The sequence below is a fragment of the Periplaneta americana genome, chromosome 12, assembly GCF_040183065.1.
Source record: "Periplaneta americana isolate PAMFEO1 chromosome 12, P.americana_PAMFEO1_priV1, whole genome shotgun sequence".
NCBI classification, from domain to species: Eukaryota; Metazoa; Arthropoda; class Insecta; order Blattodea; family Blattidae; genus Periplaneta; species Periplaneta americana.
The window spans coordinates 54972594-54991891 of NC_091128.1; the positions used below are offsets into that span (position 1 = coordinate 54972594).

At 36.8% G+C, this 19298-nt stretch overlaps 1 protein-coding gene across 2 annotated transcripts in view; it reads left to right on the plus strand.

Annotated features, from left to right (window-relative positions):
• Nucleotides 1-2064: 2064 nt before the first annotated feature.
• Nucleotides 2065-19298, plus strand: part of LanA (laminin subunit alpha) — a 275604-nt gene continuing 258370 nt past the window's right edge. For both annotated transcript variants that reach the window (XM_069841346.1, XM_069841347.1), the window contains exon 1: nucleotides 2065-2332. In XM_069841346.1, coding sequence (XP_069697447.1) covers nucleotides 2120-2332 — 213 coding nt within the window. In that variant the 5' untranslated portion in view covers nucleotides 2065-2119. The remainder of the gene's footprint in view (nucleotides 2333-19298) is intronic.

The following is a 19298-nucleotide window of genomic DNA, read 5'->3' on the forward strand; positions in this document are numbered from 1 at the left end:
TAGCCGTTACTCCACAGGTGTGGACTTGAATATCTTTCCTTGCAGTTCCATAATTAGACAGACGCACAGTGGGACGGATTGCGAATCTAGCCGGAACAAAATCAATTTTCACATGTTCTCATTTTTATGCGTGTCCTGTCTCAAGTTGTTCCTAATGATTCACAGAATGCTTATCTATGAGAAAGAAGCTTTGACACTAAACATACGGACGTCACACAATGATGTTGACGAGGATTCCCCTCCGTAACCAGTTTTATTGCTCAGCCACGCTGAAATAGTGTAAGAAGCAAGCTTGTTTTCTGTGATCTGGGAGTGAAACTTTTTGTGATTCTGAAATGGAAAATGAAGAACAAGGTTGGTAGATAATTATTATATAAATTTTATGTTCATTATAACTTTGAATTTTTAGAAACGGCATGTTAACTGAACGGCGGGAAATGCGATTTTTAAAACTATTTCTCAAAGTAAACGTTGACTTATAATAGGAGGGTCACACAGAGTCACATTTATTTTTATGTAAGAATGTAGGTTTAAGTGTGCACTTTAAGACTAACGTAGTTTCATTTGCTCCTACTGACCGCTCTGCATGTGGTTAATTTTTTTCAGACTCGGAACCGCTACCGGTGATTTCGCGCCGTGATCTATTTCCAATACTTCCCAATAAAAGTGGCGACTTGGATGAACTATATAGATATGTTTTTAACAAATTATGTATTGGAACATGTGATTCTAATAGTGAGAAATGCATTCGTAATATTTTGAAAAATATTCGAAGTAATTTTAACAGACATTGGATGCAGTGTCACCGTAAAACGGATTATTTTCTAAAAAACATTGTTCTTGGCAGGTCAGAGGCAACAACAAAGATATTTTTGAAGCTAGAAAACAGGGGCTTATTTCTAGAGTTCGCTCACAATTAGGTCTTCTTATTGACAAACCGAAATCTGGTGGCCCTGGGACATCAAATGATGGCAATATAGCACTTTGGTTTTTTTGAAAACCCACAAATTACAGCCAATATTACGGGCAATAGTAAGACTTTATTCACAGATTTTCTGTAATTTTATGCACCATTTCATGTGGATATTCAATATACAGTATATTGAGGCGTTTGAGAAGTACACCAATGATACAGCCCATTTATGTACAATAGATATATCCATGGTACTACATGCCATCCAGCGTGCATAAAATACTTATACATGTAGGAAAAATTGCAGAAACTGCATTACTTCCTATTGGGATGTTATCTGAAGATGCTCAAGAGGCAAGACACAAACATTTACAAAAGTACAGGTTAAACCACGCTAGGAAGTGTCCTCGTGAGAGAAACTTATTTGTCCTACACATGTTGTTAGTATCTTCTGATCCCATCATATCCCAGATCAATCGACGTCCAAATACTAGAAAATCAAAAATTAATTTGAGGTAATTAAACTACTACAAGTACCACATGTGAGTGCCAACAACAGCACTGCTTAACTGCAACCTCAAGATGAGGACGACAGTAGCGCTAGCGGATCCGACACTTCTGGGGATACAACAGACGCTTCAGATTTCTAAACATGAGTCATAAAATATACTACATATATTACTTTTCTCTTCATAGTAGTCTGTAAAATAATTTCTATTTATTTTAATGTTTTATTTGCATTAGTTGTATGCACTTTCTATTACCGTACGATTCCTTTTTAATAAATAGGCATTCTATACTAAAATAATAATTCTCATACAAATATTTCATCAAATGTCACTATAATTTACCTTCATTTTGCTATTTTCAACGATTCGAAAGGAATTTATCAATATTAGATTTTGTTCCGGCTAGAATCGCAATCCGTCCCACAGTGAGACGGTGAGAGAAGTACGTCGCGTATTTCTTAAAAATTGTCCTTTGGCCCCCCGGAAAGAATAGCCTGCAGTGCTGACTTCATAATGTCAAGTCAACCCTGAGGGGTGGAACATATCTTCTGTAAACTGCATGGATGCTGTCATATCATGTCGAGGAAGCGGTTTGCGGGGGTGGAGGATGAGCAGAGCAGCGCTGGCCTAGCTGCAGGCAGACAGCCGGGCCGGTCAGTACTCAGTGTGTAGCCGGCCGCGGTACGGGCAGGACGTGATGCGGATGTGGCTGCTGTGCGCGGTAGCCTTGCTCGGCGTTGCGGACACTCTGGGTGTCATCCTCACACCGCCCTACTTCAACCTCGCAGAGGGGCGCCGCATCTACGCCACCGCCACCTGTGGCGAAGAGATACAGGAGCCGGAACTCTACTGCAAGCTCGTGGGTGCCAATGCGGATCAAGACGTGCACGTGAATCTCATACAGGGCCAGGTGAGTCCACCTCACATGCTTAGGGTTGCCAGACGTGCGGTTTTTTAAGGAATAGTACGGTACTGTTATTTTTTGTTCCGCGTGCGGTATGAAATAGGTACCGTAGGCAAATGTTCCTTGTTTCAGTTATTAATGAGAATTATTTTAAATATTTAAATTCAAATTAGAAAAAATAAGTAGTATTACCATCCGTCCGGCAAAAGGAGGACATGTCCTCTTTTTTAATCATTTTATCCTGTCAGGCAGGCATTTAAAAAAAAATTGAAATGTTTGGCATTTCGCATTTCATCTAGAATTAATATGAATATTCAATAATGTGCGATATTATACATAGAATATCTCAGCAAATGGTGAAAACCTTTGTAAGAATTTAACTGCTTTCAATTGTTGAAGCTGGAGTACATAAAAAAGACATAAAATATGATAACCTATTGACATTCATTGAATTCATACGCTCTAAACATGTCACTATTCCTGATTCTAAGCTATTTTATCAATTTGGTGAATGTAGAGTATCCAACGCCCACTGAACGAATATTTCACTTTTATCACTGCCAATGTTGCACTATAATCATATATGCAAGGTAGGCTATAACAAAAACCTAAACTAACCAAACCTAACCTGTCAAAGAAGCAACAAGTTATACTAAATATGTGTAAAATTGGCCTATGTCTCTATAGTGGGCGGGAAATAAGTAACATTGACCATCAATTTTATTCTGGAATCTACAAAGATATGTCAATCAAGTTAATTTTGACAAATATTTAAGTTTAGATAAACAATGATGCAAATTTTTCAATTCCAATAGTTCTGCGAGCACTGAAACTTTCTCAGAATCAATTCTATTTATTTATCCCAAGTCACAATGAAAGTGCTGAGAGAGTATTTTCCCTAATATATGCTCAATGGGCAAAAGAACGAAATCGCATGCTAACGGAGACAGTCAGAGGTATCATCATGGTGAAATATAATTTCAAGGACATGTCCTGTAAACAGTTCCATAGTTATTTGTTACAAGATATAAGTTGGTCCCTTCAGGTTCTTGTACACAAAGTGGGCTCCACCGATAAGTAGGATACAGATGTAATACTGGTCCAGCAACTAGTGAGAAAACTGACTAAGGCGAGCCATTGTTTTTATCTTGGCTTTTGTTCCTACAAATTTTTAAAACGTCCTCCTTTTTTCAGCAATGTCCTCTTATTATTATAGATTCCATATTGTCCTCCTATAGAATTTCTTCTCATGGTAACCCTAAAAATAAGTAAGTTAATCTTCACGTTACTTAAAAATCTCGACTATTCTATAGCAAAGTTGCATTTTTCTAAGTTCTACAGTGCGGAAATCTGTGACAGATTAGGTTAGGTTAGTTTAGTTTAGGCTTTTGCTATGTCTTGCATATACTAAATAAAGTGAAATGTGCATTTCGCGTTCACTTTAAAATGTTTTACCTTTTAATTTCGCGTGTTAAATAGCTAATCATTTTTAGCTTACCTACACCGATCATTCATTCATTCATTCATTCATTCATTCATTCATAGTGTTCTACTCATAGGCAGGTCTTTCACTGCAATTCTGCAGTCTTTCCTATTTTCTGCCTTCCTCTTAGTCTCCGCATATGATCCATATATCTTAATGTCGTCTATTATTATTTGATATCTTCTTCTGCCCCGAACTCTTCACGTTACTTAAAAATCTCGAATATTCTATAGCACCTGACACTGAAACTTCCAAGTTGCAGTTTTCTAAGTTCTACAGTGCGGGAATCTGTGACAGATTAGGTTAGGTTAGTTTAGGCTTTTGCTATGTCTTGCATATACTAAATGAAGGGAAATGTGCGTTTTGCGTTCACTTTAAAATGTTTTACCTTTTAATTTCGCGTGTTAAATAATCATTTTTAGCTTACCTACACCGATCATTCATTCATTCGTTCATAGTATTCTGCCCAAAGGCAGGCCTTTCACTGCAAATAATATTTTGTACAATGAATTTCAAATGGAGGGATGACAGGAACAGGAGTTAAGTAAACTTAATAAAAAACGAGCTGTTGACTTATTTAAATTGAATAGGTCATTAGAAAAAGGGCCCAAATCCACAATTCTAAATTTTTCAGGAGAGACAAGAAAAGAATAGTGACTTCTTGTAATTTGCAGAGCTCAATGATTTTTTCTCTCATGGTAGATAGGGTATCCACACACTTGCATGTAATGTTTGAATGTTCTACTTGCTTTAGTTTATTAAATACATATTTATTAATTCTGCGAATTTGGGCCCTTTTTCTACTGAATTAGTTTAGACGACATAAAAAATGGAAATTGGGGGGAAAAAAATTTTATTCTGCTATCATTGCATTAAAACAATTAACTACTAGTTACATACAAACTATGTATCACATTTAGAAACTGAGGAACAAAAATATGCAGTTATGTGCAATGAAAAATCATCATAATATCTTACTTGTCGTCTGCAGTAATGATATAGTTTCTATAATAGACAAGAGAACTTTATTTATTAATGTACTTTGTGAGTTTAAGAACATCTTTGAGTTTATTTGCATTTATAGGTAGCATTGTGGTAGGGCCTATACAAAGGCTGTGTTGGAAAAGGTACTGTTTTAATACCGGGTTTTATAACTGAAATTTCTCACCCTCATGTCTCCACACTATCTTTATGTTGGTCCCTAAATACAAACTCCTTATATTTTGTTATTTGAAATTCATAACTTTATTTGTTACAACTTTTTTGAAATACGGTACACAAAATGCAGAAACATAGTCTTTGATCATAAATCCTTTGATATCAACAACAGTGAATTTTTCATTTATCATTGTCTCCGACGATAAATGGTCAGTTAAAGTTGTTTACATTTGATACTCTTATTTCATTAACAAAATGAAATGGAGGTGTGGAACGGTGTGAGATGGTTTCGGATCTTTTTAAGGATTACATGAAGCCCAACTGTTAAGAACTAATCAACCGCATTTCCAAAATTTAGCCTCCACAGAATCTGTAAAATTGTCTGCAAATAACACGCCACTGCACTGCTTGTTTCGCCCTAATTAGTTTTTGTTATTGTACCTATTTTAGAATAAACTGTTAGACGAAGGCTTTGATGTAACCGACATGTCAGACCTCGGGCTAAAAGGTAGGATGTTAGTCTGTCCGCGGTAGTTTTTTTAATCTCCATATTTTATTGATGAGAAATCTGAATTCTTTTTTTTCTAAACCACCGAAATATGTTTTATTTATTTAATGTTTTCGGCAACAGTATATTTTATAGTAACTTGCTAGCTAATTTCATACACTGGCCGAAATTTAGTGAGCAATGAAAAATTTTCCATTACACAAGCAGACAAGTAAATTTACGCACTTGAATGTACCTACTTTTAAGGTTATACTTTCCTTCAAATTCTGTCTTGCAGGTATTAATAATAATATTATGAAGTTGACAATGAGTAAGCAATACGATTACGCAAGTCAACAATGTCGCAGCAAAACAACGGCAAGATAAACAGGAAGTCTTAAAGTGAGAAGAGGGAATGCATCATTGAGTGAACAGAAGAACGTCCCATATCCTGGAAATGGGACCTTTTTCTAGTCAACCCATATTTTAACAGTAATTTTAGCATGCTTAGAGTTGGTTCAGCGGGACACTTTTCCACTCAACAGATGCGCGCTTACATCTAGTATGTTTATATGCAAAAAAGTGAATTTAAAAAAAAAGTGGAGTTGGGCCCTTTTTCTAATGATCTATTCAATTATTACACAAATCATGCCGATTTGGGGTGTACTAAAAGCAGTAACATGAGCTGGTGCCAGGAAGTGAAAAGGAGGATAGGAATGGCAAAGAAAGTTTTTAATAGAAAAAAGAAGCATTTTCTGATGACCTCTTGAAGAAGAACTGCATAAGAGACTAGTGAAGTGCTATCTGTGGAGTTTAGTATTATATGGGGAAGAAACATGAATATTACGACGAAGTGAAGAGAAGCGACTAAAGCATTTGAAATGTGGATATTTAGAAGAATGGAGCGTGTGAAATGCACAGACAGAATAAAAAACGAAGCTGTGTTGGAAAGAGTGGGTGAAGAAAGAATGATGATGAAACTGATCAGAAAGTGAAAAAGGAATTGGCTGGGTCACTGGCTGAGAAGAAATTGCCTCCTGAAGGATTCACTGGAAGGAATGGTGAACGGGAGAAGAGTTCGGAGCAGAAGAAGATATCAAAGAATAGACGATATTAAGATATATGGATCATATGCGGAGACTAAGAGGAAGGCTGAAAATAGGAAAGACTGGAGAATGCTGGGTTTGCAGTGAAAGACCTGTCCTTGGGCAGAACACTATGAATGAATCATGCAGATACGGTAATTTTGTGACAATATTGTTTCCAATAATGCTTTGTTAAAGATGCCTAGAAAAAGCACCAAGTATGAAATTAATCAGTTTTAATTCATTGCAAGCTGTGATGTGTACATAAGTATTAGCAGCAGCATTCCGTCCCTTAATCACTGCAGTAGGATTGCCAGACTTCGTAACAGCAGAAAAATAACGACAAATTCAACGAACTTACTACAACTATTGCTCAAGCTAGCGTTAGTCAAAATACAAACACTATCTCTACAACAGCGGTGACCAAACTGGGTATCGTGATTACATCGTGTAATCAAAGACATTCATATTAGTAAGGGGAGTTTCCTGTACATTGCTCTCTGTATTGCTCACGTACTGAAGGTAGGCAGTGTCGGTACCATGTCGCTCTATAAACCCTCTGTCTCTAGCAGGAACAGAAGGTTTCGTACAGAATGGGAAGAGGAATTTATTCGTTGTTCTGTCGGAGAAAGTGTAATATGTTGCTTTGCTCAACGGTTCAATTAGTAATAGTATATAGAAGCGATATTACAGGGCATTACGCTGAATACACAGGCATAATAGGTATTATTATTATTATTATTATTATTATTATTATTATTATTATTATTATTATTAATCAGCAAGTGTTACCATAACTTTTATAAACGTGCCTGAATATATAGGCCTACATCTTCCCTTGGCGTATAAAATAATTACTAGACTACGCCATATCTCCATTTTAATTTTTTTTAATCTTTTGATGACTATTATCAGTTATTTACTAGTTATTGATTTAATAATAATAATAATAATAATAATAATAATAATAATAATAATGAAACGAGCTATTAAACTCCAAGAATTGAAATCAGCCTTAAATCATCGTCATGAAGAGAAAGATGACCTAAATAAATGCAAGGAAGCCAGCTATCTAGTGGCGAACGAAATAGCTCGTTCTCTTAAGCCTTCCAACGGAGGAGATTTTTTAAAAGCGTAATGATCAAGGTGGCTGAAATAATTTGTCCAGTGAAAGTTGTTAATTAATTTGGAAGAACTCCGCTTTCTCGACTAAATATCCAGAAGAGAATTCAGGAGATTTCTGATTGTGTTCATGAGGAATATAAAAAAAAAGCAAAAAAAATATATATATATTTTATTGGCTCTTGATGGCAGTAGTGACATTACTGATACAGCAAAGCTTGCGATTTTATTAGCGGGTTGATGAAGAACTCAATGTTAGTGCACGAACCACCACTGGTTGTAGTTTTCATGCCAAGAATCTCTCCCCCGTTCCTTTACTTCAATAGATTGTCTCTCGCGTGTAATCAATGGCGTTCGAGTTTTGGTCACCACTGCTCTACAAACTCAACGGATGTTCGTGCGACTTGTGCCACTGTCAAATCGGGCAACAGCAAATCTGCACAGAAGAATCCTCATCCAATAATAGTCGTTTCAAGGTTTAACTATTTTGCAGTACGACAAAATCTAAAGTCTCAATAACAGGACAAAGTAACTGCTCAATATTGTCCGCAAAGTATCAAAATTTATACTTTATCAGAATGTGACTATTTAACCGTGGTTTCCTACCTCAAGGATAATAGTTATCAATTCTATGTTTTTCCTCTTGCACCTCCGAAGACTCGTAAAGTAGTGATTAGGGGTCTTGCCATGGACATTGCTACATCAGATATTGAAAGTGAACGCAAATTACAGAACTTCCCATTAGAATCTATCAGACAAATCAAGAGGAGAAGAGAAAATGCTGATACAGGCTGACAGTGCCATGAATTTTTCCCTTTGTGGGTAATTTCTGTTTACGTCCTGCTGGATGCACCAAACATTCTTAACTTAACTGGTTTATTTCATATTAAAGTTACAATTGAAGATTATGTCAGTTTGTCAGGTCCGTTACAATGTCACAAATGCCAGGGTTTCGGACATAAAGCAATCGCGCATTATGTGTCTCCTAAGTGCGTGAAATGTGGTGGTGAACGCTTATACAGTGAATGTACAATGTCTTCAAATCAACTACCTAGATGTGCAAATTGTGACGGGAATCATACAGCAAACTCTCGAACATGCATAAAGCGACAAGCGTACGTCAATGGCAATGCGCGTGACAAAGATCGCTCCGAACGTCGTCCAGATATCGCAAACTCAACCATTTTTCCGCGTCTTCCAGCAACTAACCGAATTGTTTCGAGTTTTTCAAGATTTGAACAATATACCGATAATCAACCTGCTGGTTCGAATTCCTTTCTACAAGATTTAAGTGAAATCTGGTCTTTTTTTTTTAGTTGGTTATTTAACGACGCTGTATCAACTACTAGGTTATTTAGCGTCGATGTGAGTGGTGATAGCGAGATGGTATTTGACGAGATGAGGACGAGGATTCGCCATAGATTACCTGGCATTCACCTTAAGTTTGGAGAAAACCTCGGAAAAGCACCCAGGTAATCAACCCAAGCGGGGATCGAACCCGCATCCGAACGCAATTTCAGACCGGCAGGCAAACGCCTTAACCGACTGAGCCACGCCGGTTGCCTCTGGTCATTTATAAATGAACTTAATATTATTCTTTTTTTTGGGGGGGGGGGAAACGTAAGTAGGTTATAACATGTTTAAAGTGAATAACCAAACTGACACTTCAAGTAAATTCAGTGCTATTCTAGAAGAATGTACCTCTCTTTTTGAAAAATAGAAATCCTAAAATGGCTTCCATCAATAAACCATTATGTATTGTATTTATTTTTAGAAGCAAATGGTATTTTTAGAGATAGCCTATAGATATTCTTCCAATATTTTTAGAAGACGTTGATGTTCTCTTTCTAATGAAACTCATCAAACACCAAACAAGAAACTCAGTCTACGAAATTACGTTACATATACTGTAGGAACCATGAATCGCGCCTCATGGGGGTACAGCAGTTATTATGAAACTGAGTTTACATCATACCTCCGTCTCGACGCCTCCATTTACTGAAATGGAGGGAACATTGATTTCCATTCCTGTGAATGATGTAACTACGCTTCAGCTTGGATCTACTGTATATATGTTATTCCTTCCAAGCCTCTCTTACTTTCTGATCTTGAAACTCTTCATCAACCTGCTTCTATGCACATGCCGGGAATTTTAACGCCAAGAATACGATCTGGAACTCTTAATTAACTACTAACTGAAGCAAAATCCTAGAATCCCACGCAGCACAAAATGGGAATATGGTGATAGCGCCATACAACCCCATCCATTATCCTTACAATAACAGGCATAGACCAGATACAGGGTGATTCACGAAGAAAGGTAAACAATTTAGGATGTGAATTCTGAAGTCATTCTGAGTCAAAAAGTTCATATGAATGTAGGTCCGTTTTCGAACGGTTACGGAGATATGGCTCTTTCATTTCACAAAAACTTCCATTTTACTAACTCGCATTTAGAGACAGATAACAGACAAATTTAAAGTTTATATTCATGTATGCATACATACCTAATATTCTAGACGTCGGGGTCGATGTTTTCGCACATTTTCAAAGGTACCGCCTTCTGCTTCAATGCACTGTTGCGCTCGGGCATGAATCGCGCTCATCGCGCGGGAGAGTTGCACGTAACTGTTCTCTATGCCGCATCCAAAATACGGTCGATTAGCGCCTCTCTCGTTTCCCTCTTTCTTTGTTATACCAAGTCTTTCATCCAACCCCATAGACAGTAAGTATTCTTCGATATGGTAGCCTTCTGTTCGGAAAGCGTCGTTCATATACAGCGACGGCACGCAAGGAACTTCCATCACACAAACCATAAACATACACAATATCGGCGTATTCTGTAGTCGAAAATTTATAAGGCATCTTGAAAAACACAACTTAACGCTTCCGATAACTGTACCTGTATAACTACTGTACTGTAGGTAGCTGACTGGACTGCTGTGAAATGATGATAGTGTAGGCTATTTGTGTTATCTGTGTCATTACATCAGACAAGGGCAGGTGATTGGACATTTGTAATGCCCCACCGCCCGGTTTCTTCCTCCTATCTACATCGTTCACAATGCAGATTCCAATGTTACGTCATTCATTGCGACCTTGACCTTGTCTCACGTTCCCACGTCAGCAGCATATGGTAACGTCTGATTCACATTGGGGCGAGACGTTTTACCAAAAAAATGCATCTAGCTCCTCCATCGTTCGAAAACGGACCTATGTTCATATGAACTTTTTCACTCAAAATGGCCTAAGATATCATATCCTAAATTTTTTACCTTTCGTCGTGAATGACCCTGTATAATTGATATTGCTCTAATCAATAGCAATCTTACTCCTCTGTTTATTGAATCCCTATCTGCTTTAACGTCAGATCACAATCCTGTTCTGTTAATCCTGGACCACAATCCTGCAGCTACAATTTTTCGAAAGATTGGGAAGACAACTACAAATTGGAAACATCATCGGGATTGCTTATACAGTTCACTTTCTTATAATCCTTCTATCACAAATATAAATAATCTTAACCTAGCTGTTGGAATGCATATCAGTACAGTTCAAGATGTTCATTTCTCACACATTCATTAGTCACACAAGTTAATCCAGCAATATTTAGTAGACCAATATTTTCGGAAGGAAGTGCAAAGATTACAATTTCTAAGGAAAAACCAAAAGGCATTACTTACTGATAAAATAAGAGGCCTATATGATTTTGTAGTCTCCCGATGACTTCAGCAAGATCTTTTAGCAGGAAAAATAGTGATACTGACTTCTACATTTCAGGGCATTTCACCAAACATGCAGCAGCTATACCAAGATGGTGTGGCAAACCTGACATTTTTTTAACTCTCACCTACAATGACCTGAAATAGCTACTGCTTTACTCCCACATGAAAAACCCGCTGATTATCCTGATATTGTTACTTGCGTTTTCGCATGAAATCTAACTTAACCTAATCCAACTTAATTTAATATATCCTAGCACAAGAAAGTAAGAACCTTGCTATCGAATCAATGACACATGTTTATTCCATGTTGTTATATTACTGCATATGGCTTGCATTGTTAGTAAGCTTATGTAACCAACGGAACAAAGAACTTTTATCTAAAAGGCCGCCCCCCCCCCTTCTCCGTCTCTTCTTGAAATCTGTTTCACGCCCACACATTTCCTTCTCTGTTTATTTTGCTTTATTACCAAGATAACTATGACAATTTTATTGCTGCAGGGTTCCTTACATCTGTTATCTGTACTAGCACATATCGTGAACAGTTTCAGTGACGTGTTTACATTAATTTAAAGACCTTGTTCGATTAAAAAAATACCTACTTATTTATTTTATCATGAAAGCTGACACTGAGTGAAGAACAACGGGGTAGGGGGCGACGCGATGTTCTTCGATGTGGTTCACTCTTTATTGCTACTGTTTAATATTGCATGTTACAAGCGATGACATAACAGCAGCCCAGACTAAACGCGTGTAAACAAACACTAAGCAATATTAAATAGCTGTGCGTGTCACAGCTTTCATTTGAATCAGTATTTCTAAGCTAATGGCCGGAATTAAACCGCACTAGTTCGAACTTAAGAAGGAATTAGCGTAGAAGTACCAGAATGCAGTCCACTTGAGAACTGAAATAACAACATAGAGTGGTGTAATTGTAGTGAATGTTAAAAAATCCACAGAACTATCGCTAAAAATTAATAAATGTCACTAAATAAAAATAAGAAAAAGATACATATGCGGAGAAAAATATAATTTCCTCGTCGTCACCCTCTTCTGCAGAGTCTGGTTGTGTTGTTAACGGCTGTGATGTGGAGGTGGAAGCTGTGGTAACAGCTGATTGTGAATACACTGCACTTGATCCGATCATTGACAAATTGTAAGTGTGGACATTTTCGCCCAAGCATTTGACCACAATTATTTTTTGTGAAACCTAATATTTTTTAAATCTTATATATTGAAATATATTAAAACCAGCAAAAACTACAGTCTCATTTGCTTCACACGAACTGTCTGCACAACATTCCAAAACTCAATTGCCGCAGGCGGTTCGGAGTGGAAAACCTCCGCGTTGCGAGGAAGAACCAAGAATTAAGGCCTCCCCACACCAACGCGAAATATTCGCAGCCGTGGCTCCTATGATAGTCAATCAATGGCACTGTTATTTTTATGGTTGGCAGGTCAATGTCTGAGGAAAGCATGGAACAAATTTTGAAATCAAAATTGTTTTTAAAACGCGGGGGGGGGGGGGGAGATACTAATTTGGAAGTGATCTGTTGAAAATAGACATTTAGACCTTCAGAAGTGGTTAGCGGTAAACTTTTTTATTTTTCACGTTAGATGGGGGGTCAAAGCGAATGAAATGTTGAGAAAGAATGGAAATTACTTTTAAAAGTTGCCGCTATTCAAAATCTTTACTGGTTTTCAAGTTACGGCGAGTTAAAGGAAAGAGTATTTTTTTACTTGGCGAAGAACTTAAGACAACCTCTTGTCTGCTAATACAGAAATCTTTGCTCTGATTTCAAATCCGCTTACAAAATACTTCCATTGCTTAAATTGTTTTAATTACTCGTATGTGTTTTGAAATGTGACAATAAATATTAAAATAAATGTAATTAAAATGTAAATACAATTTAAAATAAATGTAATCACAATATTAATATAAATATTATAGTTACAATATTAAAATAAATGTAATTGAAATATTAGAATACATTTAATTACATTATTAAAAGAAAAGAATCAAAATGGCGAACGATGATACCTAGTATTTAGTCTTAGATGTTGTGCTTGCGGTTGCAAACGTTGTCAAAGAACTTAGAGCTCTGGAGGAGAGAACACATAGAAAAAAGAAAGAAATGTGGGTGAGAAAGTGAAGTCCACGTAGAAAAATACAAAAGTGCATCAGAAACAAGAAGTTAAAGATATCTGAAAAGATAAATTACCTGTGAAACGAATATTTAGAGAATCCCTCATAACATGAATTACCATCCCAGGACATATAAATAATTGAAAATAAAAGATCCTTTATTAGTAATATATTTTTTATTCCTTCTCAGAGAGATGACATTGGAAGATTCTCGGTCATTTAGCAATTTTCTAGGAATTGATGAGAGTACGTTCAACAAACTCCTAACACGATATAAATCATTTCAGTGCCGTGAAATCAATACGTTCACATTTGGAAACAATTATTATACTTTAATTGTCCGCATTTCTATTATAATGTAATATAATACGTCTAAACCCCCTCAATAACATATTTTTCATGTTTTTTTCATCATTAGATACAAAAAGAAAACCATACTGACTTTTATTAAACTTTTTAGCAAACTACTACTCCCTTAAATGTATAATGGCTACATTCACTAAAATGCGCTCTCAACGCAGAAAGTATCATAAAATTAATACAGTATTTGTAGTTCTAAATATATGATCGTGCAAAAATAGTATACAATACACGTGTGTTAAGTGCGTAACGAAATCTCGAAAACAGAAGAGACTCTACTTCGTCTCCTCTTTTCAAACTTTTCTTTTATTCTGTTATAATACGTCCTTCAAGAGAAGGAAGACAAGTGATGATGCCAAGTCTAAAATCTGGGAGGGGTTTGTCCCACAAGTAGTGATATTCGCGTATAGTTAATAAAATTATCCTGTTTATGTGTAAGTGTAAGTGTGAAGCAGTGTCTGCTAGGTGTAGATTTTTGCTAATTTTTTCGGCGATGTATGAAATGGAGGGGGAAAGGAACTGGCCACCCTACTCCATTATCTCCTGGCCTAGTTGCCTCATAAGTGGTGTCTTCTTGGTATCATTTGTGAGGTTCAGACTTTTCTTCGGAAAATTGACTAAACAACAATCCTATAATGTATTTAATATTTAAAAATTAATTGCAAGTCGGTTATTTTAACATTTTGTAGACAAATATCGCGTAATAAAATAAAAATATTAGCTTAAGTCCAAAACATTGATTATTATTGATTGAGCTGTAGTGACACTAAACGCGAGTACTAATGTTAGGAGATACAGCGCGAATCCGTAAGGTTTAATGAAAACAATTAATAGGCCTATTTATTTTATTGAAACAACTCTTCTGTACTAGCTAATACAAAAATTCCTAGAGTATTTCATAGGAATAAAATATGAATGAGATTAGTTTTGATAAAACATTACTATTAAATATAGGCTTACATGTTTGCTTTTAAGAATGAAACCCTTCCTAAACTAAGAAAATTATTAACTTTGAACTACTAAACCTTAGTAAGATGTTAAATGACGCAAAGTTTATATAGATAGGTTCTCTAGAAATACATTTCTGTACTAAACAATGCTATGATATTCTGAAGGACTGATAAAAGTCAACAAAGATGCGAATATGAAATCATTCCTTATAGACAGGCCGTATGTAGGCTAGAATTTTTCTCTTAAGATATGTTAAAGATGTGAATAACTTACCACTTTCATTAAATTCCAATTGGATTGCATCTCATATTGCCCTTTTCCCTTACTTACTTGTAATCCTCAAGAATAAATCGTATAAAACTGGATGTTTCCTTACAATTTCTCACAGAACACTATCAAAAAATTCGCGGCGGTAGCGAAAAAAACCGCGCAGGCGGCGAATCTAAATTTCAACGCTGCAGATTCGCAGACGTCCGGCGATACTTCCGCGTCGCCGTCGGTGTGGGCACACTCATATACCGCAATGTACACTGAGACAGTGGCAACTTTGCGAAGCGAAACATTCGCCACCGGTGCGAATATTTCGCGTCGGTGTGGGGAGGTCTTTAGTTGGAGCTCACTACTCGTCACGTGACAATCAAAGTTGCCGCCATTTATGGGTGTTGGAGCAGTAGCATTGAGAGAGATATCTAACCCGTGAGAATCATTGAATCAGCATCTTTCACCCTGATCAGAAATATATGAGATCAGGGCTTTCACGTATGAATCATTAAACTACTCAGTCATGCACCCATGCCTCTTCTAAAACTAAGAAGTGCACGACTTCAGTTGAATGTTTTAACTTAAAAGAAAGGAAAAAGTGGAAGAATACAAAAATCAGCAGAAAAGTCGCTAATCGTATTTTACAAAATTTGTCGCCGAGACTGATTCAAAATTCCCTAGATTTAGCGACTTATCGCTAAATATGGCAACACTGCAAACAGACAACAAAGAGTCCATTTAACTTCCGCGACATAATTTTATTGTACCGAAACAAACGCATATGAAAAATATACACAGCTTTAAAATTATGTTTAAAACTGCACTATATGATACATTAAAAAGTAAAAAAGTGCGACTTTTTAGTATGAGCGGTTGTCCCTACTGCTTCTCCCACCCTGAGAGAGCGCCTGGACATTGTTATTCTAAAATGAAATCACCAGACTTTCGCTTCTACACCCCCACTTAACAACAGCCTTAAGAATGGTCAAGGACAAGGTCTTGCGAATGAATGGCGATAGGTGGACTACTGCTGGCACTGCACGTGGACTGTCTATTCATGCTCCGAGTACAATAACAAAAGTGCACACAAAAAGATTTCGTCTGTTCCATATTGAGTCTTTGATTTCGTGGATGTGTTTACAGTTTAACACACGGTACTCACTGCTGTCTTCATCAGGCAGATTGCAACATGCAGTATCATGAAAGCTTGTTCTGCTAAAACGTGACAATGATCGCCATGTAGCCTATCGATGCAACTGAGTAGGGGTGAAAACTTATAACTCGGTTAGGTATGTTTACTTTCCAAACCAATGGCTATAATGAGATGCACCAGTGGCTCCCAAACTCTTTCGACTCATGAACCCCTTTCACGAAGACCTGAGATGAATGAACTCCTTATAAATATTCATAGCTACACACATACTTTTTTTTTTTTTTTTTTAGAAAATTTGTGATTAATTAAGGATAAATAATACAGGTTTGAGGGTAAAAAAGTCATTTTGCGATTTATTATGTTTATATATAGATTGGACATTTATCTTTATGTCAGTGAAAGAATTGTTACGATATATACAATATTTTGGTATGTAGCCTATGACCATAAACGTGCGAACATACGCCTATACAGGGACATCATTTTATTTGTACTAACATTTTTAATATCAACCTGGCTATATCTTTGGATTAAAGGTCTAGAACCGGAAACACCGCTTGCTCCCCCTTCCACGACTGGAGTTCGATGATACTGGCGTAAAATACAAATCACTTTACTAGGTATAGGAGGGAAGAAAAGTAGTTCATCCATTTATATAAACTAGGAAATATCACAATTTTGAGTTTGATCATTTTCATTAGGTTTTTGTTTAATCAAAATACTGTACTGTATTAACACTTTGTGTTTTTACTCACGAATTGAACTATCCATTCGGACGTATTAATTATGCAGTGTATATTGTATTGTTACAGCGCATTAGCGTACAATATAGAGAATGAAGTTAAATTGAAAAATAATCATAATATGGATATTTAAACACATTTTTGAAAATGGTGGCCGTTCATTTCGATACAGGCTTCAGTTCTTTTTGTGCATATTATCGCACTATAGACTATTGTACCTAATTCCAATTACCAGTTTCGTCCTTCGTACGAGTAACTCATGTTGAAATAATTCTATACCTGCTCTATAAAAAAAGAGTACCTTACGTACTGTAAATTTAATCTTCACTTCTGCCCGATCCGAAAAGATAAAATTACTCAGAAATGCTATCTACTGTCCGTTCAAGTGGTTTTGTCGCAGGGTCGTAGAAAGGGGGAGAAATCACGTGACAGTTAATTACTTAACGAGGCCCTTTTATTTAAGTTATTTTACACAGTTGCATAATATTACGTAGACGTCCAATTCCTAACAGAAATTAATGTTTTCAGAAAAGAGCTAAGACAGCCCAGCTACTAGACTTTACACAGGGGCGAACAGAAGCAGGTGGGGGAAACCAGGATGCGACGTAGGCAAACGGACGACAGTACCTGTGCGAAAATATGATTCAATATTGAAAGCTCTTTCGTCACTGGAAAACGCGAACATATTTCTGGAACCTACTATTCTCACCTACTCAGTACTGCATACGCGTCCTTGGTTCTGTGTGGAGAACAGTTGGAAGTTTACTAGTAGAGGGGGTGGGAATGAAGTACATTCAAAAACTCAGGTACAATAAAAATTGAAGTAAAAATGAAATGATGTCCCTGTAGCTCTCCACACATAAGGTATAAGGACATACTACGTGTTATATACAGAGGAGCTGTAGAACCTTCAATTCTACACTGCGCATCTGCCTTCCAGGACATACTACATAAACAATGGGCCAAAACAAAATTAGCAAAAATCCAAAGAGGCTTTCTACTGAGGATTACTCGAGCTTACCGAACTGTATCAACTGATGCATCTCAAGTCATCGCAGCTATTGAACCATTAGATCTTACTGGAATCTACTGAGCTCAATTATCTGACTTAAAGAAAAATCGAAAAAAACTCCACTACAACATTCAACAACCACAATATTGAACAGTTAGCGGATCGCATAGCAGTGGGCCACCCAAGCATTCCATCAAAAGAACAACTCCTCCTCACCTGCTCCTCGACACACGACTACCACATATATACAGATGGATCACGACACAAAAGTAATCAACTGGAAGAACAAGTAGGCTGCGCATTTGTTGCCTACCACAGTGATAATGAAATATTTTCCACCAAGATAAAACTGTCTCCTTATTGCAGAGTTTTTCAGGCAGAACTTCTAACAATTAATGAAGCTATGAAATGGTGCATTAAGAATGAAAACAGCGCGCATATTTAGTGACTCCCAAGCTGCCCTTCACTGCATCGCTCACAAGTGCATCCGTCACCCATTAGCGATAGAGGCAAGGGAATTACTTCAAACGTACTCGCAGCACATATGCCTCACTTGGGTCCGTGGACACAATGGTGTAAGAGGAAATGAAAGAGCTGATGAGCTAGCGAAAGCAGCAGCCTCCAGCAGCGAAACTTCGACCTACACTCTACAACCAATATCATATATCAAGAAACAAATACGACAACAGTTTCATCAACACTGGAACACTAGACATGCACAACCGGATCACTAACAAGAGACACCTACTTCCCAACAATCCACGACCGACTCAAAAAGCCAACACTTCAAACCTACTTTCGTAACAATGCAGTTTCTTTCTGGACATGGGAAATTTGGAACTTACTTCGACAGATTCAACATTCCAGCAGACAGCGATTCTACATGCTCCTGCCGCGAAGACCTTCACAGTGTGAAACACCTTCTGTTTGACTGCACCATTATTGAGGTAAAGAGATTTCAACTAAAGACACATCTGGACTGTAACACCGAGTACAGGACTCCACTATGTGAAGTGATAAAAAAACCCTGTTGCTACAGAGAGTTTATAGATTTGTTAAACTTCATCTTTAAAAGCCTGTAGAGCTATTTTTCATCATTATCTGTTTACATAAAATAAGTAGTAATATATATATGTATGTATATATAGTATACCGTATAACCAAATTTAAAACCCTAGCATACCGCTTGGTGAATTAGGGTTCTTTTGCACAGATATTTAATAATAATAATAATAATAATAATAATAATAATAATAATAATAATAATAATAATAATAAGGTATATTTAA